We start from the raw sequence: 25,917 nt of genomic DNA, 5'->3' as shown, positions 1-25,917 counted from the left end.
GCTCATGTATTATGTCAAGTTGTTATGAGGACATACAAAGTAGTCCTGGAGGATGCAGCAATAGAACCAGGGTCAAGTTGTGACATTGGCGGGAAATTATTTAGTGCATATAGAAGGAAACAATGTCTTCCAAATCCAGCGTGTTGCAGATATGTTGATCCCTGTTCTTGTTGATCTGGCGATGTTAAGATACGAGCCGGCGAAGCGCATGACCCCGGATGAGGCCAGGCATCATCCGTGGATTCTGATGCACTACCAGAGTCCCAGCTCCAGCGAGGACTCTTCTCCCCACCAGTCCACCAACTGGGAGCACATGGTGGATTCCACCAGCGCCACAGCCCCGTCCACCTCCGGACCAGGGCCCAGACCGGTCGGAGCAAGGGACAGCAGGAGGGAGGGGGCGCCAAATTAAGGGGGTCCCCCCCCTAATGGGGACAAGAACCGTTACATGAGGCCCCCAAGTGAGTCATGTCAATTTTTGTGTTGTTACAATGACCAACAGTTTTGTCCACACATGTTTGATCTGATATTAGTTAAGAAAAAAGACATTGGAGACTAAAGCTTTGCAGTCCAAGGACGTGGAAAAACATACATTTAGACTCCAAATGTTGTTGCTTGGAGGATATTTTCAGACCAACCCTAGTTTACCATCTCATCATCAACCTTGAGACGAGTTAAGAGTTAAAAAGACCACAGCACATTCTCAACCCTTTTGCTGAGAAATAGCATTAAAACCTTCATGAAGAAACGGATGCCTGTCACTTTCATCAGGCCATCACTTCCTGCTGAGTACAAGCCCTCAACATGCTCCCTGTGTCACGTTTCTTTCCCTGCACACAGACGCCTCGACGGTCTTCAGAAAACACCTGACAACGTTTGAGCAGAGGGGAATCAAACAAGGAAGTGTGGTACCTTGGTATAGCTGAAGAGAAGGTTCAGGAGACATTCCCCCTCCGCCATGGTTATGATGACCGCAAGGGACACTACAAGATGGTAAATACTGACAGGTGTCCTCCTGAGGGATCCTACCACAAACCCTTCAGAGTAGAAGAATTGGCTTTGTTGGGTTCAGGCAGATGTATTCATATTTATTCACATTTGGTTCTCTATGTTATGAATGGGTTTTTTAAATGCAGGTTATCAAAGACAACATCGCTTACCGCTATGAGGTCCTGGAGCTGATGGGTGAGGGCACCTTCGGTAGAGTCCCCAAGTGCAGAGACCACAAAACCCAGCAGCTGGTAGCCATGAAGGTCATTGCAAACGACCAGAGGTATCTTATCATGGATCAAGCTCAATGATAGAGTGCAATCGTTACATTAAACTAACATTTCAAATTTTACCATTCAAATCACATTCCGTCATCAATATGCCAATCCGTATAATCCTAAACATTTACTACGCATGACCCTCAAACCAACCAATCTTTAGGTATGCAGATGAGGCGATGGCATAGGTGGAAATTCTGGAGCTGCTCCAAAAGAACGATGAGGATGGCATGGCCAACGTTGTCCACATGAAGGAGTACTTTCAGTTCCGTGACCATCTGTGCATCACCTTTGACCTCATGGGGTGCGTTTGGAAAACAAAAGCCTCATATCCTGCCCACTCATATAGAAACAACAAACAAGATGCCTGTAATTGATAATATCAGTGCCAATAACAACACAAATGTTGCTTAAAAAAATTGTTCTTGACAAAGGCGGGAAAGAGAGAAAGACCTAGGACAAAGCTTGATGAATATGCAATCTTTCTAGGAAGAACCTGTATGAGATGTTGAAGGAGAGACAATTCAGAGGGCTGGGCACCTCTCAAGTGAGGAGCCATGCCATCTCTCTGGTGCAGTCTCTCCAGCTTCTCAGCAGGTCTGGCATTATCCACTGCGACCTGAAACCGGTAGGAGCCTCATCATGATCCAAGTCCTCCATGTTGACACATTCAGTTAGAATATACACTTTATCCACATGTCTTTGGGATTCAATATCTATTTTCTGTTTAGGAGAACATCCTCACATCACGAGATAACTCAGAGGTCATAAAGGTGGCTGACTTTGGGGCGAGCCTTCTGGAACGTCGTAGCAGTGAGTGTCTCGTCTTTTACCCTGACCGAAAAACACCCATCTTTAAAGGAGGCTGTTTCAGAGGAACCTTGTCCTTCTCCACAGCCGCACCTGTTGCCCAAACACTGATCTACATGTCCCCCGAAGTTATTCTGACGAAGGTCTTCAGCAAGGCCATTGACATGTGGAGTCTGGGCTGCATCTTAGCTGAGCTCAAGAGAGGCGTGGTCCTCTTCCAAGTGTGCGATGAGTGCGAGCTGATGCTGGAAATGACGAAGGTAATGAATACCTAGTAAGGTTAGCTTTAATATTTCAAGGCCCTTCTGTTTTTCTAATGGGTTGGTGTGTGTGTTCTGTTGAAGCTGCTGGGTGTTCCCCCAAAGCATATGCTGAAGGACACCCCGCTTGAGAACTTGCTCTCTGGTGAGTAGAAACTAAACCATCCTCAAGTTGTCCGCCCAGTGACACGACGCAATGGTGGTTGGTTGTTGTGTACTTCAGTTGTGTGATGCTGTTGTGTGACGTTAATGCAGGTCCAAGAACCAGCAGACGCAGGGCCAGGCACCATTTGACGAAGGCCCTGGACACGGAGAACAAACTCTTCCTTGACTTCATCCAGAGCTGCCTCGAGTAGGTGTACCTCCATTCTGACCCCAGTGTGATGTTTGATACGGTCCCCAAGTCCTCGCTCATGTATTATGTCAAGTTGTTATGAGGACATACAAAGTAGTCCTGGAGGATGCAGCAATAGAACCAGGGTCAAGTTGTGACATTGGCAGGAAATTATTTAGTGCATATAGAAGGAAACAATGTCTTCCAAATCCAGCGTGTTGCAGATATGTTGATCCCTGTTCTTGTTGATCTGGCGATGTTAAGATACAAGCCGGCGAAGCGCATTACCCCGGATGAGGCCAGGCATCATCCGTGGATTCTGATGCACTTCCAGAGTCCCAGCTCCAGCGAGGACTCTTCTCCCCACCAGTCCACCAACTGGGAGCACATGGTGGACTCCACCAGCGACGCAGCCCCGTCCACCTCCGGACCAGGGCCCAGACCGGTCGGAGCAAGGGACAGCAGGAGGGAGGGGGCGCCAAATTAAGGGGGTCCCCCCCCTAATGGGGACAAGAACCGTGACATGAGGCCCCCAAGTGAGTCATGTCCATTTTTGTGTTGTTACAATGACCAACAGTTTTGTCCACACATGTTTGATCTGATATTAGTTAGGAAAAAAGACATTGGAGACTAAAGCTTTGCAGTCCAAGGACGTGGAAAAACATACATTTAGACTCCAAATGTTGTTGCTTGGAGGACATTTTCAGACCAACCCTAGTTTACCATCTCATCATCAACCTTGAGACGAGTTAAGACTTAAAAAGACCACAGCACATTCTCAACCCTTTTGCTGAGAAATATTATTAAAACCTTCATGAAGAAACGGATGCCTGTCCCTTTCATCAGGCCATCACTTCCTGCTGATACAAGCCCTCAACATGCTCCCTGCACACAGACGCCTCGACGGTCTTCAGAAAACACCTGACACCGTTTGAGCAGAGGGGAATCAAACAGTACAAGGAGGTGTGGTCCCTTGGTGTAGCTGAAGAGAAGGTTCAGGAGACATTCCCCCTCCGCCATGGTTATGATGACAGCGAGGGACACTACAAGATGGTAAATACTAACAGGTGTCCTCCTGAGGGATCCTACCACAAACCCTTCAGAGTAGAAGAATGGGCTTTGTTGGGTTCAGGCAGATGTATTCATATTTATTAACACTTGGTTCTCTAAGTTATCATTGGGGGTGTTAAATGCAGGTTATCAAAGACCACATCGCCTCCTGCTATGAGGTCCTGGAGCTGATGGGTCAGGGCACCTTCGGTCGAGTCCTCAAGTGCAGAGACCACAAAACCCAGCAGCTGGTAGCCATGAAGGTCATTGCGAACGACCAGAGGTAGCTTATCATGGATCAAGCTGAATGATAGAGTGAAATCATTACATTAAACTAACATTTAAAATTGTACCTTTCAAATCCCATTCCGTCATCAATATGCCAATCCGTAAAATCCTAAACATTTACCACGCATGACCCTCAAACCAACCAATCTATAGGTTTAAAGATGAGGCGATGGCAGAGGTGGAAATTCTGGAGCTGCTCCAAAAGAACGATGAGGATGGCATGGCCAACGTCGTCCACATGAAGGAGTACTTTCAGTTCCGTGACCATCTGTGCATCTCCTTTGACCTCATGGGGTGGGTTTGGAAAACAAAAGCCTCATATCCTGCCCACTCATGTAGAAACAACAAACAAGATGTTTGTAATTGATAATATCAGTGCCAATAACAATGCAAATGTTGCTTCAAATAATTGTTCTTGACAAAGGCGGGAAAGAGAGAAAGACCTAGGACAAAGCTTAATGAATATGTAATCTTTCCAGAAAGAACCTGGATGAGATGATGAAGGAGAGACACTTCAGAGGGCTGGGCACCTCTCAAGTGAGGAGCCATGCCATCTCTCTTGTGCACTCTCTCCAGCTTCTCAGTAGGTCTGGCATTATCCACTGCGACCTGAAACCGGTAGGAGCCTCATCATGATCCGAGTCCTCCATGTTGACACATTCAGTTAGAATATACACTTTATGCACACGTCTTTGGGATTCAATATCTATTTTCTGTTTAGGAGAACATCCTCCTATCACGAGATAACTCAGAGGTCATAAAGGTGGCTGACTTTGGGGCGAGCCTTCTGGAACGTCGTAACAGTGAGTGTCTCGTCTTTTACCCTGACCGAAAAACACCCATCTTTAAAGGAAGCTACTTCAGAGGAACCGTGTCCTTCTCCACAGCCGCACCTGTTGCCCAAACACTGATCTACATGTCCCCCGAAGTTATTCTGACGAAGGTCTTCAGCAAGGCCATTGACATGTGGAGTCTGGGCTGCATCTTAGCCGAGCTCAAGAGAGGCGTGGTCCTCTTCCAAGTGTGCGACGAGTGCGAGCTGATGCTGGAAATGACGAAGGTAATGAATACCTATTAAGGTTAGCTTTAATATTTCAAGGCCCTTCTGTTTTTCTAATGGGTTGGTGTGTGTGTTCTGTTGAAGCTGCTGGGTGTTCCCCCAAAGCATATGCTGAAGGACACCCCGCTTGAGAACTTGCTCTCTGGTGAGTAGAAACTAAACCATCCTCAAGTTGTCCGCCCAGTGACACGACGCAATGGTGGTTGGTTGTTGTGTACTTCAGTTGTGTGATGCTGTTGTGTGACGTTAATGCAGGTCCAAGAACCAGCAGACGCAGGGCCAGGCGCCATTTGTCTAAGGCCCTGGACACGGAGAACAAACTCTTCCTTGACTTCATCCAGAGCTGCCTCGAGTAGGTGTACCTCCATTCTGACCCCAGTGTGATGTTTGATACGGTCCCCAAGTCCTCGCTCATGTATTATGTCAAGTTGTTATGAGGACATACAAAGTAGTCCTGGAGGATGCAGCAATAGAACCAGGGTCAGGTCGTGACCATTGCCGGAAAATTATTTAGCGCATATAGAAGGAAATAATGTCTTCCACATCCAGCGTGTTGCAGATATGTTGATCCCTGTTCTTGTTGATCTGGCGATGTTAAGATACGAGCCGGCGTAGCGCATGACCCCGGATGAGGCCAGGCATCATCCCTGGATTCTGATGCACTTCCAGAGTCCCAGCTCCAGTGAGGACTCTTCTCCCCACCAGTCCACCAACTGGGAGCACATGGTGGACTCCACCAGCGACGCAGCCCCGTCCACCTCCGGACCAGGGCCAAGCCCGGTCGGAGCAAGGGACAGCAGGAAGGAGGGGGCGCCAAATTAAGGGGGTCCCCCCCCTAATGGGGACAAGAACCGTTACATGAGGCCCCCAAGTGAGTCATGACCATTTTTGTGTTGTTACAATGACCAACAGTTTTGTCCGTACAATGTTTGATCTGATATTAGTTTGGAAAAAAGACATTGGAGACTAAAGCTTTGCAGTCCAAGAACGTGGAAAAAACATACATTCAGACTCCAAATATTGCTTGGAGGATATTTTCAGACCAACCCTAGTTTACCATCTCATCATCAACCTTGAGACGAGTTAAGACTTAAAAAGACCACAGCACATTCTCAACCCTTTTGCTGAGAAATATTATTAAAACCTTCATGAAGAAACGGATGCCTGTCCCTTTCATCAGGCCATCACTTCCTGCTGATACAAGCCCTCAACATGCTCCCTGCACACAGACGCCTCGACGGTCTTCAGAAAACACCTGACACCGTTTGAGCAGAGGGGAATCAAACAGTACAAGGAGGTGTGGTCCCTTGGTGTAGCTGAAGAGAAGGTTCAGGAGACATTCCCCCTCCGCCATGGTTTTGATGACAGCGAGGGACACTACAAGATGGTAAATACTAACAGGTGTCCTCCTGAGGGATCCTACCACAAACCCTTCAGAGTAGAAGAATGGGCTGTGTTGGGTTCAGCCAGATGTATTCATATTTATTAACATTTGGTTCTCTAAGTTATGAATGGGGGTGTTAAATGCAGGTTATCAAAGACCACATCGCCTACCGCTTTGAGGTCCTGGAGCTGATGGGTGAGGGCACCTTCGGTCGAGTCCTCAAGTGCAGAGACCACAAAACCCAGCAGCTGGTAGCCATGAAGGTCATTGCAAACGACCAGAGGTAGCTTATCATGGATCAAGCTCAATGATAGAGTGCAATCCTTACATTAAACTAACATTTCATATTTGACCATTCAAATAAAATTCTTTACTCATTATGCCAATCCGTATAATCCTAAACAATTACTACGCATGACCCTCAAACCAACCAATCAACAGGTTTGCAGATGAGGCGATGGCAGAGGTGGAAATTCTGGGGCTGCTCCAGAAGAAAGTTGTGCTTGACGTGGCCAACGTCGTCCACATGAAGGAGCACGTCCACATGCGTAACCAAATGGACACTCATAACTATGTTTGAGATCTATATTTCATTTGGGAAAAATATACCTCCTGCCATCTCGGTACCTCTGGAGGTACTGAGACGGGGACCGGTGGGTGGAGGCAGTGGAAACGACCACCGGTCGCCAGACACTGGGTCGTTGTCAGACGGAGCTGGTTGAGGATGCAGAGACGGTGGCGAATCGATCGACAGAGACTCAACGCTAAACGAAGTGTCCACAGGAGGTACAAACTGAAGAAAAACCTCACGCACAGCTGGGCCTCCCAAAGAGGAGCTTCACCATTTGTTCACAGACTGAGTGTTGCTGATCAGGAGATACTCCATAACCCTGACAAGGTGGAGGAACCCTCTCTGGGGGTTCCTGTTGTGCAGGGCCTGATTATTTGAGGAGGTTTCAGCGTCAGCTGGACACTTATTACTCCTGTCTTTTGTTTTATTTATGACATGATTTATTTTGTAATCTCTTCCATGTTTGCATGTCAATAAATCTGTTTTTGTTTGTTTAATACTGGCACTAAATGTACATACTGTACATACTTTGAATGTGAAGGTACATACTGAACTTACTGTGCCTACAATGGGCCATGGCAGTGACGTTTCATAACGCCTAAAGGCTTTTCCAACAGACGGAATTGCTGTGGCCCATAGTTTACAGCGGCTATCAGATGGACTGGTATCAGATGTCTGCCTTCTAGCATACTGAAGAGATTGCTGTCTTTTATTACCACCTTCTTTTGTTTTATTTGTATTTTGTTTTATTTATAATCCTTTCCAATTTTGCATGACAATAAATCTGTTTTTGATACTGTACATACTGTGCCTACAATGTTTCAAAAGTAAATTGTTCAAGAAAAATATTTTTTATTTGTGTCTTTATTGAAAACATCCAGTGGGAAAAATGAGTGAACCCTAGGAGTCAAATACACTGAGCCTTCATGAAGCGTTGGTATTAGAACTGCACAATGTCCCATTGCAAATCTCCTATTCCTCGACGACTGTATTGGTTTCAGACTGAATCTCCAAGAGTTGATTTATCAACTGCTTTCGTAGAAGATAATTGACGTGTAGGCCTACTGCACAACCAATATTCTCATTAGATTTAGCTACCATGGAGCCTAACTGAAATAGTTTTGTTGTAATATCAGTAATAGAAATCTAACCAAGCCTCTCAAAAGTCGGTTGCTACCTGATGTCTGCCTATCCTACACGTGAATCAAATGTAAGCTTATTAAGATGTCATTAGGCTTACGTTTCTGTAATTGGCTTAATTTGCCAACGTTAGTACTATGCTAGCATTAGCCATCCTATACTCTAACTAGATGTTATTTCGAAACTTCTGTTGGAGAAAAACAAACTAGCGAACGTTGTTATATTAACCTGGATGTGGACAGTCGCAGTTCAGCAGAAGAGGCGAAGAAGAAGGGGGCCGGATGTTGACAGTGACAGATACAGTTAGTTATTACAGTTACTTTAATTGCCCCCTGGGGATGAATAAAGTTTTCTTGAATCTTGAATTGAAAGTTACAGTTCAATGAGAAAGGTGAAGAAGAAAGGAGCCTTCCAGTCTGAGAAAACAGGAACCCCCACCAGAACGGGAAAGCCCATTTGTGTCCGCAGCTGGATGATATTGGATTTGAGACAAATTTGCCTCTTAACGCGTCTTTGCATCGACTTTTCATGGAGTCGCACCACCCACTCTATTTGGTGTGACCGTACCTTAGGGGTGATTGCAGTGGGTTAACAGCACAATTTATGAGGGCTCCAATGGGGGTTATCAGGGACAGGTGTGGTATCTGGTGTCTTCCTCTCTTTGCCTGGGCCCAATTCGGAAAGTCAAATCTCCAAACCTTTATGCCACCTTCCTTTAACATTTGTGGAAAGCGTCATCGGGTCAAGGCAAGATCAGAAGGTGCGTCCTTTCGAACATAGGAAAGGTAAGCACTGTTTAAAATGAATTAGACACTTTTCCTAACCGATGTCATCGCGCAAAGGCGAGTATTGCTAAAATTTACAGCAAGCGCTCTTTCATATTGATTTAAATCAGGTTAATCAATTAGGTCGGTATTTTAGGCCACTTGAATCCCAATTCACAGAAAAAAAAAAAGGCTAAACTTATGTTGACGCATAGAGTCTGTAAACTTTGTCGGTGAACTGTTGCTTTAAATATGGCTGCCGTACAGGATTATGGGTTACAAATATCTCCTGTCCTTTCGTAAAGGTTGGTCAGGGGTAACCTATGCTAAAGGTGGGTTAAAGGTTGCATCGAGGCACCTTTCTTAAGCATTTTAAGAATTCTAACAACCTTTTCCAATTATTTCTGGGTCAGAAAACAGAATCCATGAGGCCCCTGGTTTATGTTCCTTTCCTTTGCGTTTGCTCAGCGAATGCGGGTGTCTCTGTGTTCCAAAGTCATTTTGCCTACATTTGGTGTGGTGCTGGGGCAATCTGAAGCCCGCTGCCCACTGCGGAACGAGAGCGCAACGAGCGCGCAGAGCCGGCAGTATCGCGCACTGAGTGGCAGCAGACTGGAGTTCCAACTGAGGTCAAGCCAGCCGACTCATCAAGATCGGCGGTCAAGCCAGCCGACTCAGTTTTTTGCCGTACCTGTATATACTAGCCATTACGGTAAAAGCGTCTCAGAACTAGTTTCAAATAAAAGCATTCGTCGGGTACATACAAAAAGACAGTCAATAAAAGCAAATACTATCAAAGGAAGTGTACGGCCGTTGTGGTAATTACTTTCAAAATAAAAGCCCACCAAACATTCCAATATGAGACATATTACATATGATTTTGGATTCAATTTAAAAGAAAATGCCCTGTTATTCCAGGCTCATTTCACTGCAGGGCGATAGTTCACAACCCCATGGGGTCAGGCAAGAAGTTTCAGAACATTCTGATGTGGACTTTCAAAATAAAAGCCCACCAAACATTCCAATATGAGACATATTACAGATGATTTTGGATTCAATTTAAAAGAAAATGCCCTGTTATTTCAGGCTCATTTCACTTCAGGGTTATAGTTCACGACCCCATGGGGTCACGCAAAAGGTTTCAGAACATTCTGATGTGGACTTTCAAAATAAAAGCCAACCAAAGTTTCCAATATGAGACATATTACATATGATTTTGGATACGATTTAAAAGAAAATGCCCTGTTATTCCAGGCTCATTTCACTGCAGGGCGATAGTTCAAGACCCCCAGGGTCACCCAAGAAGTTTCAGGACATTCTGATGCGTAGTTTCAAAATAAAAGCCCACCAAATATGAGACATATTACATATGATTTTGGATTCGATTTAAAAGAAAATGCCCTGTTATTCCAGGCTCATTTCACTTCAGGGTTATAGTTCACAACCCCATGGGGTCAGGCAAGAAGTTTCAGAACATTCTGATGTGGACTTTCAAAATAAAAGCCCACCAAACATTCCAATATGAGACATATTACAGATGATTTTGGATTCAATTTAAAAGAAAATGCCCTGTTATTTCAGGCTCATTTCACTTCAGGGTTATATTTCACGACCCCATGGGGTCACGCAAAAGGTTTCAGAACATTCTGATTTGGAGTTTCAAAATAAAAGCCCACCAAATATGAGACATATTTCATATGATTTTGGATTCGATTTAAAAGAAAATGCCCTGTTATTCCAGGCTCATTTCATTGCAGGGCGATAGTTCAAGACCCCACAGGGTCACCCAAGAAGTTTCAGGACATTCTGATGCGTAGTTTCAAAATAAAAGCCCACCAAATATGAGACATATTACATATGATTTTGGATTCGATTTAAAAGAAAATGCCCTGTTATTCCAGGTTCATTTCACTTCAGGGTTATTGTTCACAACCCCATGGGGTCAGGCAAGAAGTTTCAGAACATTCTGATGTGGACTTTCAAAATAAAAGCCCACCAAACATTCCAATATGAGACATATTACAGATGATTTTGGATTCAATTTAAAAGAAAATGCCCTGTTATTTCAGGCTCATTTCACTTCAGGGTTATAGTTCACGACCCCATGGGGTCACGCAAAAGGTTTCAGAACATTCTGATTTGGAGTTTCAAAATAAAAGCCCACCAAATATGAGACATATTTCATATGATTTTGGATTCGATTTAAAAGAAAATGCCCTGTTATTCCAGGCTCATTTCACTTCAGGGTTATAGTTCACAACCCCATGGGGTCACGCAAAAGGTTTCAGAACATTCTGATGTGGACTTTCAAAATAAAAGCCAACCAAAGTTTCCAATATGAGACATATTACATATGATTTTGGATTCAATTTAAAAGAAAATGCCCTGTTATTTCAGGCTCATTTCACTTCAGGGTTATAGTTCACAACCCCATGGGGTCACGCAAAAGGCTTCAGAACATTCTGATGTGGAGTTTCAAAATAAAAGCCAACCAAAGTTTCCAATATGAGACATATTACATATGATTTTGGATTCAATTTAAAAGAAAATGCCCTGTTATTTCAGGCTCATTTCACTTCAGGGTTATAGTTCACGACCCCATGGGGTCACGCAAAAGGTTTCAGAACATTCTGATGTGGAGTTTCAAAATAAAAGCCAACCAAAGTTTCCAATATGAGACATATTACATATGATTTTGGATTCAATTTAAAAGAAAATGCCCTGTTATTTCAGGCTCATTTCACTTCAGGGTTATAGTTCGAGACCCCGTGGGGTCACGCAAAAGGTTTCAGAACATTCTGATGTGGACTTTCAAAATAAAAGCCAACCAAAGTTTCCAATATGAGACATATTACATATGATTTTGGATTCAATTTAAAAGAAAATGCCCTGTTATTTCAGGCTCATTTCACTTCAGGGTTATAGTTCAAGACCCCATGGGGTCAAGCAAAAAGTTTCAGAACATTCTGATGTGGAGTTTCAAAAAAAAAGCCAACCAAAGTTTCCAATATGAGACATATTACATGATTTTGGATTCAATTTAAAAGAAAATGCCCTGTTATTTCAGGCTCATTTCACTTCATGGTTATAGTTCACGACCCCATGGGGTCACGCAAAAGGTTTCAGAACATTCTGATGTGGAGTTTCAAAATAAAAGCCAACCAAAGTTTCCAATATGAGACATATTACATATGATTTTGGATTCAATTTAAAAGAAAATGCCCGGTTATTTCAGGCTCATTTCACTTCAGGGTTATAGTTCCCGACCCCATGGGGTCACGCAAAAGGTTTCAGAACATTCTGATGTGGAGTTTCAAAATAAAAGCCAACCAAAGTTTCCAATATGAGACATATTACATATGATTTTGGATTCAATTTAAAAGAAAATGCCCTGTTATTTCAGGCTCATTTCACTTCAGGGTTATAGTTCAAGACCCCATGGGGTCACACAAGAAGTTTCAGAACATTCTGATGTGGAGTTTCAAAGTAAAAGCCAACCAAAGTTTCCAATATGAGACATATTACATTTGATTTTGGATTCAATTTAAAAAGAAAATGCCCTGTTATTTCAGGCTCATTTCACTTCAGGGTTATAGTTCACGACCCCATGGGGTCACGCAAAAGGTTTCAGAACATTCTGATGTGGAGTTTCAAAATAAAAGCCAACCAAAGTTTCCAATATGAGACATATTACATATGATTTTGGATTCAATTTAAAAGAAAATGCCCTGTTATTTCAGGCTCATTTCACTTCAGGGTTATAGTTCACGACCCCATGGGGTCACGCAAAAGGTTTCAGAACATTCTGATGTGGAGTTTCAAAATAAAAGCCAACCAAAGTTTCCAATATGAGACATATTACATATGATTTTGGATTCAATTTAAAAGAAAATGCCCTGTTATTTCAGGCTCATTTCACTTCAGGGTACATATTGGAAACTTTGGTTGGCTTTTATTTTGAAACTCCACATCAGAATGTTCTGAAACCTTTTGCGTGACCCCATGGGGTCGTGAACTATAACCCTGAAGTGAAATGAGCCTGAAATAACAGGGCATTTTCTTTTAAATTGAATCCAAAATCATATGTAATATGTCTCATATTGGAAACTTTGGTTGGCTTCTATTTTGAAACTCCACATCAGAATGTTCTGAAACTTTTTGCGTGACCCCATGGGGTCTTGAACTATAACCCTGAAGTGAAATGAGCCTGAAATAACAGGGCATTTTCTTTTAAATTGAATCCAAAATCATATGTAATACGTCTCATATTGGAATGTTTGGTGGGCTTTTATTTTGAAACTCCACATCAGAATGTTCTGAAACTTCTTGCCTGACCCCATGGGGTCGTGAACTATAACTCGGAAGTGAAATGAGCCTGGAATAACAGGGCATTTTCTTTTAAATCGAATCCAAAATCATATGTAATATGTCTCATATTTGGTGGGCTTTTATTTTGAAACTACGCATCAGAATGTCCTGAAACTTCTTGGGTGACCCTGTGGGGTCTTGAACTATCGCCCTGCAGTGAAATGAGCCTGGAATAACAGGGCATTTTCTTTTAAATCGTATCCAAAATCATATGTAATATGTCTCATATTGGAATGTTTGGTGGGCTTTTATTTTGAAAGTAAATACCACAACGGCCGTACACTTCCTTTGATAGTATTTGCTTTCTTTTTGTATGTACCCGACGAATGCTTTTATTTGAAACTAGTTCTGAGACGCTATTACCGTAATGGCTAGTATATACAGGTACGGCAAAAAACGGAGTCGGCTGGCTTGACCGCCGATCTTGATGAGTCGGCTGGCTTGACCGCAGTGAGTTCCAGTGGAAGCACGGCGGGCCTCGAAGCGCCCGGCGACAGCAACCTGTTTTTTATATTTCATTCTCATATCTGTATGTGTACGATTATTAATGTCCACAAGCAACAAGAAACAATCCACGATAAGTGTAGCTCCCTCCGTTAGGAGGCACGGACACAAAGCGTTCCGGGCGGGCATTCATCACCATGCCGTGAGAACTAAATAAAAGCATAGAAATCAAATAACTTACAGAATCAAGAAGATTCTCACAGAGAATAGCATTTGAATAACACCACAACGTGCAAATGACTCGATTAACTGTCAGTTTTGCTAACAGTTGAATACCACACTCGTTAGTACCCGGGTAGACGGCCCGTAACCTAACGTCTGTCCCTACGTGGTGGGTTGGACTTGAACCATGTTCTTAATCTTCCCTGGGTGAGTGCAATCTCACCTATCCAGGGGGTTAAGGAGGTAGCCTACTCACCGCAGGTCCACAGCCACCGTATAGGCGAACAGCTCTCCCCGTGACACGCGGCACCGGCACCCCGTCGCCAGGTGACCAGCCCACGCTTTTATTCCCGTTTTTCAGCTTCCCTCTGTATTTAAAAACAAAAGTTCCCTGATTGAAGTGTCTTGTCAGAAATGCGTTTCCTTGGTGTTTCCAGAGGTCCTATAACTCTGAGTCTCACCTGCAGAACGCCACTCCCAGAGCTGCACCTGCGGCCTCAGCATCGGCGCCGGAATGAATTTCAAAGTGGTGGTGCAAAATCTAACTAATCAGGCGATTGCTCCCTATGGATTGGATTTTTTACCAAACAGATCAGCAGAACCTGCTAACAAAACTAGGGTGACCAGATTACCTGAATCTAAAACTGGCACACTGCGCGTGGCCGTACTGCGTGTGTGTGAGGTCATAGACGCAGATATTAGGCTCAATTTCAGCACGTAGGACTACTGCTCACAACATAGCCTAATGGGGAAAAATCCTGCATGTTTTTGGTAGGCCAATATACACATTTAAGAGAATGTATGAAAAGACATTGAATGAGTTTCGTGTGGGACTATCTTTATTTTTATGATTAGCCAGAAGCTGAAGAAAGTTTTTAAAAAATTAAATAAAAATTATCTCAACACAGAGACAAACGCTCTTCAGATTAGCCTACACATGTTGCAGGAGTGAATTAGCTGAATTGCGGATAAGTGTGCCATCAAAATAAAAAAAATAAAAATCCGCCCAACGGGAGCATTTTATGCCAGGCAGACACATTGCAAACTGAAACATTTGACATGTTTTTGTATGGAATCTTCCTGCTTCTTAAATGCGCGAACATGCCCTCACAGATGAGGTTTCGTCAAGCGAGTTTATCTTATTTACTGCTAATGGCCACCCCAACAACGCCCCCTCTGCGTGATGTCAGTACTGACCCAGACCATGTGCACTCTCGCGCTACGTTCAGACCAAAAGCGAATTTAGTCGCCCGTTTGCGTGGAGACCTGAGTTTGCTCGCGCGAGTAGTCACGAATCACATGCGGAAGTAATTTGTTAAAGGCCCACTATGCAACTTTTTTAGCCAAAATTACATTAAGTATGCAGGTTGAGAGTTATGCTGATGGTTCTGCATCCATTTCTGGGTCGATTGGTGGGTGTGTCATTTACCCATGTCGCCTCTCCAGTGAAAAAGCGCATATGCAACTTGATCTGTTCGGACCGACACAATCCGGATGTGACGCAGCGGAAGTATCCTCGAAAATGTAGTCAGATTGTAGTTTCGAAAATGCTTTACGGCACAGACACACACCCAAACATGGCACCGGCTAGATATAAACAGCCAGTTGCGAGGCAATTGTTGCATTCATCATGGATCAATCGACTAATGGTACGGCCACACCCAGGGCCGTAGCACCAAATCCTGGGCCCCTATACTATCGGTACTGATGGACCCCCTGCGCCAGATTGTTGACGGGGGGGGGGGGGGTCCGGAACGATTGTTGACGGGGGGGGGGTCCGGAACGATTGTTGACGGGGGGGGGGTCCGGAACGATTGTTGGGGGGGGGGGGGGGGGGGGGGAAGATATATTTTTTTGTTTTTGTTTTTGTTTTTGGTCATGGGCCCCCCCTCGGCCTTGGGCCCCCCCACAACTGTCCCCTTTGTCCCCGCAGTCCGACGGCCCTGGCCACACCAACCGCGTTGCCTAACCTGACGCTTGATCATTGTGTGTCACAAAAATGGTTCAACGCGCCTGTGGCTGCGCTAGAGTCCGAGGTAGGAAACCCAAACGCCGCCGTGTTTGGGTGCATGATAGAGTTTAGATCGGGTTAGATTAAATAATCTCGGATATAAATAACGATCTCATCTCATCTCATCGTCATCCGTTTATCCGGGGTCGGGTCGCGGGGGGAGCAGCTCAAGCAGGGGGCTCCAGACTTCCCTTTCCCGGGCCACATTGACCAGCTCTGACGGGGGGATCCCGGGGCGTTCCCAGGCCAGTGTTGAGATATAATCTCTCCACCTAGTCCTGGGTCTTCCCCGAGGTCTCCTCCCCAATGGACGTGCCTGAAACACCTCCAAAGGGAGGCGCCCAGTGGGCATCCTTGCCAGATGCCCGAACCACCTCAGCTGACTCCTTTCTAAGTAAAGGAGCAGCGGCTCTAATCCGAGTTCCTCACGGATGACTGAGCTTCTCACCCTATCCCGCGACGCCAGCCACCCTTCTGAGAAAACTCATCTCGGCCGCTTTTACCCGCGATCTCGTCCTTTCGGTCATCACCCAACCCTCATGACCATAGGTGAGGATAGGAACGAAGATCGACCGGTAGATCGAGAGCTTTGCCTTGCGGCTCAGCTCTTTTCGTAACAACGGTGTTGTTACGAAACGGTGTTGCATTTAATGGCGTAACTATGTTACTATTTCCACCCAGAATAAAGAAAGATGTCGGCCGTATGCTTCTGTGCAAGGGTCACTACAGTAACGAATTGCTTTACGGCACAGACCCCCAAACACGGAACCGGCTCGATATAAACACAAGTAACTAAGGGATTGTTATATTCATCATAGATCAGCCGACTAAAAAGAGACAGAGAAACCCAATGTCGGAGGAACAGAAGAAGAGAAAAGGGAGACTGACCGACAGAGAGGCCAGACACGAGTAAACGTTGGGCAAGCTTTTCAGGAATTGCGTGAACTGAAAGAAAAAGAAGACTGCAAATCAGACGCCGACTCGGCCGTGTTGCTTTTGAAATTGAAAGTACCCTTGGGTGAACTTTGTCTTCGTGGTATTCTTGATTCTGATAGTCTCTGTACAAATGTGTTTGCTCAACCATTTAGTTGTGAGCCCTGTAAAAATTGTTTTCTCGACCGTTTTGTTGTGAGCCCTGTATGTTTCTAGCTTGCTTGCAACCATATAAACACCTTTGTTTCCATGGGTGTTTTGCTGTTCGTCTGTCCCCCAGATACAGACTGAATCCCCGAATCCAGGTTCTTGTTTATTTCGATTATTATGTTGGCCAAACCTCTTACACTGATTGTTCTGTTCAACCTAAGATAAAACAATTATAACCTATAGGGTATAAATTCTCCCGGTGAACTATAAAAAAGGATGGATTTATGTTTATTGCAATGCAAATACACCCTTTTAAAAATGTATAACCTTGCCTACACTTTATGAACATCTACTTCGGACATGGCTCCACGCATTCGCCGGCTTCTTTGAAAACAAATGCACATGGCTCGCGTAGAAGTGCATGGGGAAGGGACGTCAACGAGTTGTTACGACAGTGTTGTGAAATATCTACTACGAAGCTGTAGGGGGCGCTGTGTAGAGTAATGTGCGTGCCAAAACCAAGAAAACAGCGAAGATATTCCCGAAGTTGCATAGTGGGCCTTTAAAGTTTGATCAAGCAAATTGAAGCGTGCGACTGTATCAGGAAAGGCTTCCTCTTGTGGCCGCCATGTTTCTGTTCTGCCAATTCATTCTGTTGGAACACAGGGCTGACTTCAGAAGAGAGAGACACCCGCATTCGCTGGGAAAACGCAAAGGAAAGGACAATATATGAAACAAGTGGACAGTTACAATAAAGTAATGTTTACACACAATGAAAATCACAAAAGAAGAAACTGTCTTACACTTGCTTTACCTGTTCGAAAAGGGGTGAGAAGAAGAAAACTTATTTAATCTCACCCCTTCTTCCTAATTTATTTATCTATAATGATTAGCTTCCTTATATAATAATCATCAAAAAATAATTGTATATTAATATACATTAGTTTACAATATGATACAATTCATTACTACCTGCGTATTTATCTAATAATATTGTCAATTGATCTTTTAATAATATCTAATTAAACATTCAATATTCTAAAGTGATTGTCCAATATATACATACATGAAAACATATACACTATGTTAGACACCTTCTTCATCCCTGTACCTTGTAAAAATCAATTCTTTGTATTTTATTTTAAACTGATTAATGTTTGGACATTCCTTGATCTCCCCACTCAAACTGTTCCACAGTCTTACACCACATATTGAAATACAAAACATTTTCCTGGTCGTACGGACGCTGTTCACTTTGAAATTTAATTTTCCCCTTAAATTATAACCCCCCTCACGATCACTGAATAATTTTTGTATGTTTAAGGGTAATATGTTGATTTTAGCCTTAAACATTATCTGTGTGGTTTGAAATTCCACCAGATCTGTGAATTTTAATAATTTTGACCGTATGAATAGTGGGTTAGTGTGATCCAGATATCTCACATTGTGAATAATGCGAATGGCTTTTTTTTGGAGAATAGTAAGTGAATGTAATGAAGTTTTGTACGTGTTGCCCCAGACTTCCGTACAGTAATTGAGGTATGGTAAGACTAGTGAACAGTAGAGAATACGGAGTGATTTTTGATCTAGAACCAATTTTACTTTGTTTAATACATAAATGCTTCTTGATAGTTTTGATTGTACGTGTGTAATGTGTGATTTCCAACTGAATCGTTCGTCAATTATAATCCCAAGAAATTTATTTTCGTAAACTCTTTCAATTTCAACTCCATTTATATTTATATGTATTTCTGTGTTCTTTCTGCAGTTACCAAATAACATTAATTTTGTTTTGCTTAAGTTTAATGATAGTTTGTATCAAACCATGTTTTTATTTTGCTCATTTCCTTAGTGATGATTTTTTCTAGTTGTTTTAAATTCTCCCCAGAACAGAAAATATTAGTGTCATCAGCAAACAAAACCAACCTCAAGACATTTGAAACATTACAAATATCATTAATATCCAATATGAACAGTTTAGGACCCAACACTGACCCCTGAGGGACGCCACAAGCAATGTCCAAACATGTTGAAGAACAATTCCCCAACTTCACAAACTGCTGTCTTTTGCTCAAATAGCTTTTAACCCAATCCAATACTATCCCCCTTATTCCATACCTTTCCAATTTATCAAATAAAATGTCATGATTGATTGTATCGAAAGCTTTTCGATACAAAAAAATGAATTAAACGACTGTCGCAGCAAAGTAAAAATATTTAAACTCGAGCGACGTGTCGTGTCGTGTCGCGCTACTAAATCCTCGTGAACGCCCTTGCCCGTACCCGGGCGTTGGCCAGCAGAGGTGGAACTGATGGTAGTTCCTCTTCTGAGTGTGTGTTAAAACGTTTAAAATGTTTTGATTTTTTTACGACTTTACTTATTCGCTTTGGTTACACACAGTGCTAAGTTACAGTTTTTCTCAGTCGCTTTGGTTCATTTCTCAGATCAGAATTGAAATTCACAACTACCTGTTCAATCTTCAGATCAGTGTGTCACTTGTGCACATGAAAAAAAGCAGTTTCTCATTTATTTGAACACGTTGCAAATGCTTTTGTACATCCATGCACATGATTATGTACAATTCTATGCTCTTTCCTACATTATCAATTGCTTATGTGATGTTGATCAAAATATATGGTAATGGTCTCTATGGAATAGTCTCACCCCCACAACTTTTAGGTATTAGTTCATTGCATAAGTCTTTACATGCAAAATGGTTGAACAAGTTGTCATAATATGTCAAGCATATTTCTATACACTGGCATTAGACTCTTTTTTTTGTTCTTTTTTCTAAATCCGTCCTGAATTGGTAAATTGCTACCAGGTGAATCTTGACTTTCCCTAAAGAAGGGAAATGTGTGAAGTGTTAGATCAACCAACGATCAACCGGTTTACTGAAATAGATCAAAGATATTTCATGAACCATGAACTGGCAAGCATATATATATAGCTGGAGCACAGCACAATGTTACATTGTCTGAGAATTTGTGGCCCAACAGACAGTAACGTCAGGAGTTGTCGGATGACTGCACTGTAATTCCTACAGCAATGCATGTACAGTTTACCCTAAGGAGATTTTCCTATGTTCACATTTCTAGCAATGACATGGTCTGTCAACAAATTACAGTACAAACAGTCAAAGCGTAAATGTGAATCTTGTCCAGTCTCTTGCAATCGATCTCCCACATACACTAAGGTATAACTTACAATTTACAATAATTGTGTGTGTGTGTGTGTGTGACGTGCGTGTTAGATTACAGGCATGTGTAAATCCTGGTAAATGACCAGGCGCTCAAATAGCTCTTGTAGTTGCGTTAAATACATCCAAGCTGCAACGTACTATTTTCTCTAAAGGTTTGGCCTCACTTGGCTTCCTCAAAAAAGATCCCCACGCCACGCCACTGAACTAGACCTAATATAAATACGTCAGAAAAGGAGAAGCTATAGAGGAATTGTTCTAACTATTCCTGTCCACTCATAGCCTGGCTCCGCCCTCCTAAGTACTTCCGCTCAATTTGAATTTCCCTTCAGTACTAGGTCTGGACCTGCTGTATGTAATTTGGTTTTCTTGTGCCGCCACAGCGGCCACCAATCAGCGAACAGAGGGCGTGTCTGAGAACAATGACGGTGAAGTCGTACGCCAGTTTGAGTTGTTGTTGTAGGTCGGTAGTTGATTTACAATGTGCAATTTTTCCCTGATAAATTAAATTCGACGAACAAAACCTGCAGCTGTCGTTGACGGACATTTCCGTGCAGACGCGCAAGGTGTTTGGTTTGTGTACAACCTGCGCGTGATTCCCGGCGCATGACATACGTCACAACCAAACGTTAGCGATTGGTTATGGCAGATCCAGAGTGGTACTGGGCAGATCCAATCATTTTAGACTTCAACAGACACCCGCCTTCAAGTGAGTTAACGTTTGTCAATTGATTAGGTCCAGACTCTCTGGACAAATGAAATGAAGTGAAGTACGAGAGTCTGGTAGAACCAGGCTAGTCCACTCAGTTGCTGAATTTAAAATAATTATTAGCCTCAATCTCTAATGCCCTTCAGCTTTACAATACGAGTATCAGTTTGTGTCCTATCAAATTGAGATGATTGCAGTATAACACATAAGGAATTCTGAATTAAGAATTCTGAATAAGGTGCGTGTATACTGTATTTACAGAAAGAGAAGAGCCATATGCTTCATCTTAAAGTCAACAGCGAGAGTCAAGGCTTCTGCCAAAACCGGAAGCGTTTATCCAATTTTATACCGTAATTTATTGCGTTCATTTATGCAAACACATTACGTAACGCCCAAGCTTTATTTTATTTTCCGATTTCGCCCGTTCATTTATGTAAACACATTTATTTTATTTTCAGATTTCCGGTGGATGTTTCTGTGCGTGGATGTCAGAAGCGGAAGTTCTGTGGGTGGATGTCCGCAGCCAGACTCTTGTGTTGATCTACAACTGTCCCTGTCAACATCAGGCCCCCTTCTTCTACGCCTCTTCGGATGAACTGCGACTTGTGGCACAAATAAGCATATAAGCTGTAACATCCACACAAAGCCACAAGATGGCAGCACCATCAGACATACGAGGAAGCCGGAGGCAGGCGATCAACACCATAGCCAATGAGAGCACGTTATACATCATGCGCCTACTCCGTATCTAAAGAGAGAACGCAACCCAGAACAGGCAGACAGACACTCGAGAGAGGCAGCTCATGTATTAGTTGAGGGACGCTCAAGGCAGGGCATCCACGGATTCCAAGATAAGTGTCTCTCCACGCGCGCCTATACAATTCACCTCCTTTAGCTTCTTAGAGATTAGACCAAACCTTGACCAAATAAAGTTAGTTAAAAGCGATCCTGATTCGGTCACCTTTTCAAGAAGAACACGACCATTTGGCGACTATTTACGTGATTCTGAGGAAGGACCAGGGTTTGGGACTCGTCGCAGACGAGCGACCGGCTGAGGATCACCAGCCCTCCAGGGGCTCATAGAACCAGGTGAGCAGAACCTATTGTCTTAAAGAATGAATTGTCATAGAACCAATATAGACATTTTAAGTGGGGTTGGCGGTCAACGGGCAGCCCCTCGTGTGCCCACCGTAATCCCGGTCCTGGGTTTAGAAAAAGTATGACCCGACGTGAAGTTGAACAATCGCTGAGCGCTCTGAAGGAAGAAAGCGCTTTGGATGTATTGGGAGACAGAGCTGCCCTTAGAAAAAGAGTGGGGGAGGTTGCATTCCAAGCGTATCAGTTGATGGCCTCCCCCAGATGCAGCCTGGTACACAGCAGATAGAGAGAGAGGGGCTGAAGCTTGGAGAACATATTCCTGGTGGTTGTAAGAACTGCTAACCATGAGGGGCTTAAGCTTTGAATTGACAATCCTAGCGGTTTTAAGACGTTTACTGAGTCCAAATGCAATATATAGCCTACTTCTAACCCCATGGGGCTAAGCCAACTTGCATGATTCATAAGACTTTTTTTGAATAACTACTAACACGCTTGAATGCATTGAATGCAGTTGTTTTTTCTCCTGTTTTTCTCACAAACACAACTTTACATTGATTTTTTTTTTCATGTGGCCGACAAATCCCTTTGTCTATGAGAGATGGCCTACATTCCAACTCCCACCTTATCTGTTGTTTGTTTCCATCTGTCCGTAGGTGCCGAGGACGTAGAGAGCGGGGAAGGGCTCAGCCCAAAGGGCAATAAATCAAGAGAGAACCCCCTTAAAGTCACACCTAAACGACTCCCCCAGCTGGCAGAGAATAGGAACCATCACCAGTTCTACCTCAGCGACTCCCTCTGCTGGCCAAGAAGAGGAACTACCACCATTTCCACCTCAGTGACTCCCTCTGCTGGCCAAGAAGAGGAACTACCATCAGTTCTACCTCAGCGACTCCCCCTACTGGCCGAGAAGAGGAACTGCCACCAGTTCTACCTCAGCGACACCCCCTACTGGCCGAGAAGAGGAACTGCCACCAGTTCTACCTAAACGACTCCCACTGCTGGACAAGAAGAGAACTACCATAAGTCCAAACTAAGCCACCCCCTGCAGGTCAAGAAGCGAACTACTCCTGCTTTTCCCCACACCTAGCTCCAGAACACGCGCGCTTCCGGACTGGATGATCGTAATGCCAATGGTCATGGCAGCCCGTCCGACAGACGTAGAGGGGAGAGATAGCTACGCACCGTGGGGCCATCGGGACATGGTCGGTCTGGCCGCCCGCTTACCCCGTCTGACGGACGGAGCAGCGGCCTGGATCAGGGAGTTCGAGAAAGAGTCGCCTGGAGTCGTCCTGGGCTTGGGCGATGTGCGAGCCATGCTCGACCGTGCGCAAGCTTTCGAACTGGAAAAATTGACCCGAACCGCCGAACTACCCGACAGAACCTTCTTCAATCCATACCGGAACCTCTTCTGGGAGCGCCTCAGAGAACTCTTCCCGGCCGTCACAGTGGGAATCCCCGGCGTGAGCATCAAACCCGAGGAATCCATCTCTGCGTACATCGACAGGGCCCGAGGGCTGTGGGCGGACTGTAACGACTGCCACGCACAAAGCTGGCCAGCGGTCGAGATATTCAAGAGACAGCTCCTACAAGGACTGCCAGCCGAGGTCCGGAAGGCCCTGGAGACGGTGGTGGCACTGTCCGACAAACCGTGGGCAGAGTGGAAAGAGCACCTCGTCCATCACTACCGTCTCGATCAAGAGCGGCGGGTAGCCATGGACGATGAACTCAAAGAACTGAAGAGGCAACTCATGAGGTTGCAGATTAAGAAGCTCGAAGAGAAGTCCCTGCTGCGCGAAAAAGCTGAAGACACCCAGGAACCGCCGACACTCTTCCCAACACTCCTGGCCCTGCCACCGGCGTACCAGGGCATCTCGCCACCTGGGTGGCTGCCCCCGGGATACCAAGACACCGATATTCCCGAGTACATGATGGCCGCCCTGCAGCTACAGGACCAGGACCAGGGGGGCCGGGCGGGAGGAGGCCGGCGAGGGCCACGACCAAAGTGATCATAGATAATAGTCGACAATACTTAAAATTAGACTTGATACGTACGATAAAATGTTATCCAAATTTCTATTTCATGTTATCCACAGTGAAGGATTGTGGGGGGGGGGGGGGGCTGCCGAGATAAGGGAGGTGCTTCCCCACTCAGGGTGGTGGACCACACCAGGGGGTACTGAAAGCATACTTCAGATAAAACAATAAGGTTAGTAAGGAAATGGTCTACACTATAATTGATTACAATTACATTTGTGTAAACCAATTTACTGACTTGTGATAGATGTTCAGATATTCACATTATGGCTAATTTGTTTTTCTTTAGGTTTAGTTTTTTGTGCGTCACTGTTTACTTGAATGACGAGCCTGCAGGGAATTTTAAATCTTAACTTGTATTCTTATGTCACCTATTTTTTGTACTTTCGACTTTCAATGCATGCTGAAAGTGTTCAACTTTGTATTATTCATATCTAGAAGTATTAGTTGGGATTTATATGGATGCATTTATCTGCCTATACAATTCCCCTCGTTTTGCTACACAGAGACCAAACCTTTACCAAATAAAGTGAGTGGAAAGCAATCCTGATTCTGTCACCTTTTCAAACAGAACAAGGCAGACTGTCCACATCTGGGTTATTATAACAAAATTGCTATGAATCTTTTCTCAAACAGAAGTTTCAAAATAACCTCTAGTCAGAGTATAGGATGGGTAGCCTAGCATAAACCTGACGTTAGCAAACTAAGCCAATTACAGATCAGTCCAATAACATTTTAATAAGCTTACATTTGATTTACGTGTAGGATAGGCAGACTTCAGCTAACATCGAACTAGCTCGCAAAGCCAATTTTTTAGAGGCTTGGTTAGGTTAAATGACTGATGTTACAACACAACCATTACAGGGAGGCTCCGTGGTAGCTAAATCTAACGAAAATGTTAGGGTTGTTCAGAAGGCCTACATGTCAATTATCTTCTACGAAAGCAGTTGAGAAAACTTGTGTCACGGTTAGCGGGTGGCAGGCAGGCAGATAGGACCCAATAGCAGACAGTTTAGGTAAAGGGTAATTCATTAACATTCATTCATTAACGCAAAAGGCAGGGAACCCCGGGGACACAACTCACCACGAACTACAAAGATCCGACAAGGAACAAAGGAAAGACAAGGGCTTAAATACCAAACACACACAGAGGAACAGCTGAAACACATTAGGGGAGGGAGCAGTAATCACACAGGAGGGAAACCTGACCGGACATGGGGAGAGACAAGACAGGGATACCAGAGTAAAACAGGAAACACACCAATAAAAGACAAGGAAACAGACAGACCATGACAACAACTCTATGTGACTCTGCCCTAGATATAATTGAGTGGCTTCAAATTAAGGACCTCTAGGACATTCAGTCCAAAACCAATACAGTGGAATAGGAACTTTGCAATGGGACATTGTGCAGTTATAATTCAGTTACCAAACAAACTTTATGAAGGCTCAAATTGTTTTTGACTCCTAGGGTTTATGGGAGAAATTAACCATTACTTTTATATTACCTATGAGTATTATCAGGCCTATATATCATATCGATACATTAATAGTGGAAAGCAGCTAAAATCATCTCTGAATTCATGGGCATACTATGGGACTCGGCACGGTGCCACAGAGTCTGGGGTCAAGGCGTACTGACGTCAACCCTCATGTTTAGATTAGATTTGCGTCCACCAGATGTTTAGATTTATCAACCTAATGTTCAGATTAGCGTCAACCTAATGTTCAGATTAGCTTCGACCTAATTTTTGGATTAGATTTGCTGAGGATTTTGACCACAAAGCTAGTAACGTATGACTGACAGCTGTGGGCAGGC

General features: G+C 43.9%; 3 protein-coding genes across 4 annotated transcripts; all 3 read left to right on the top strand.

The window, feature by feature from the left end:
* Positions 1 to 210: 210 nt before the first annotated feature.
* Positions 211 to 4,646, top strand: LOC115557291 (dual specificity tyrosine-phosphorylation-regulated kinase 4). The gene is made up of 14 exons (XM_030375005.1): positions 211 to 461; positions 841 to 993; positions 1,137 to 1,273; positions 1,432 to 1,572; positions 1,758 to 1,896; positions 2,000 to 2,081; positions 2,166 to 2,338; positions 2,423 to 2,483; positions 2,594 to 2,690; positions 2,937 to 3,117; positions 3,612 to 3,725; positions 3,869 to 4,005; positions 4,164 to 4,304; positions 4,490 to 4,646. Exons 4-14 carry the CDS (start codon positions 1,499 to 1,501, stop codon positions 4,644 to 4,646), a joined length of 1,356 nt encoding a protein of 451 aa, XP_030230865.1. The 5' UTR covers positions 211 to 461; positions 841 to 993; positions 1,137 to 1,273; positions 1,432 to 1,498.
* A 257-nt stretch (positions 4,647 to 4,903) lies between these two features.
* Positions 4,904 to 7,871, top strand: LOC115558375 (dual specificity tyrosine-phosphorylation-regulated kinase 2-like). 2 transcript variants are annotated; one of them, XR_003979320.1, is made up of 7 exons: positions 4,904 to 5,070; positions 5,155 to 5,215; positions 5,326 to 5,422; positions 5,670 to 5,941; positions 6,251 to 6,457; positions 6,601 to 6,737; positions 6,896 to 7,871. XR_003979320.1 is itself a non-coding variant. In XM_030376450.1 (4 exons), exons 1-4 carry the CDS (start codon positions 4,927 to 4,929, stop codon positions 5,683 to 5,685), a joined length of 318 nt encoding a protein of 105 aa, XP_030232310.1. In that variant the 5' UTR covers positions 4,904 to 4,926; the 3' UTR covers positions 5,686 to 5,983. The 2 variants fall into 2 exon arrangements, 1 of the variants encoding a protein (XP_030232310.1); XM_030376450.1 differs by lacking the exons at positions 6,251 to 6,457; positions 6,601 to 6,737; positions 6,896 to 7,871 and having other exon boundaries at positions 5,670 to 5,983.
* Positions 7,872 to 21,716: 13,845 nt separating this feature from the next.
* Positions 21,717 to 24,642, top strand: LOC115558318 (uncharacterized). The gene is made up of 2 exons (XM_030376326.1): positions 21,717 to 22,055; positions 22,718 to 24,642. Exon 2 carries the CDS (start codon positions 23,180 to 23,182, stop codon positions 24,068 to 24,070), a length of 891 nt encoding a protein of 296 aa, XP_030232186.1. The 5' UTR covers positions 21,717 to 22,055; positions 22,718 to 23,179; the 3' UTR covers positions 24,071 to 24,642.
* The last annotated feature ends 1,275 nt before the right edge of the window (positions 24,643 to 25,917 follow it).

The sequence above is a fragment of the Gadus morhua genome, chromosome 2 (genome assembly GCF_902167405.1).
Source record: "Gadus morhua chromosome 2, gadMor3.0, whole genome shotgun sequence".
NCBI lineage: Eukaryota > Metazoa > Chordata > Actinopteri > Gadiformes > Gadidae > Gadus > Gadus morhua.
Note: the sequence above shows the minus strand (reverse complement) of the source record. Positions and strands in the feature narration are given on the sequence as shown.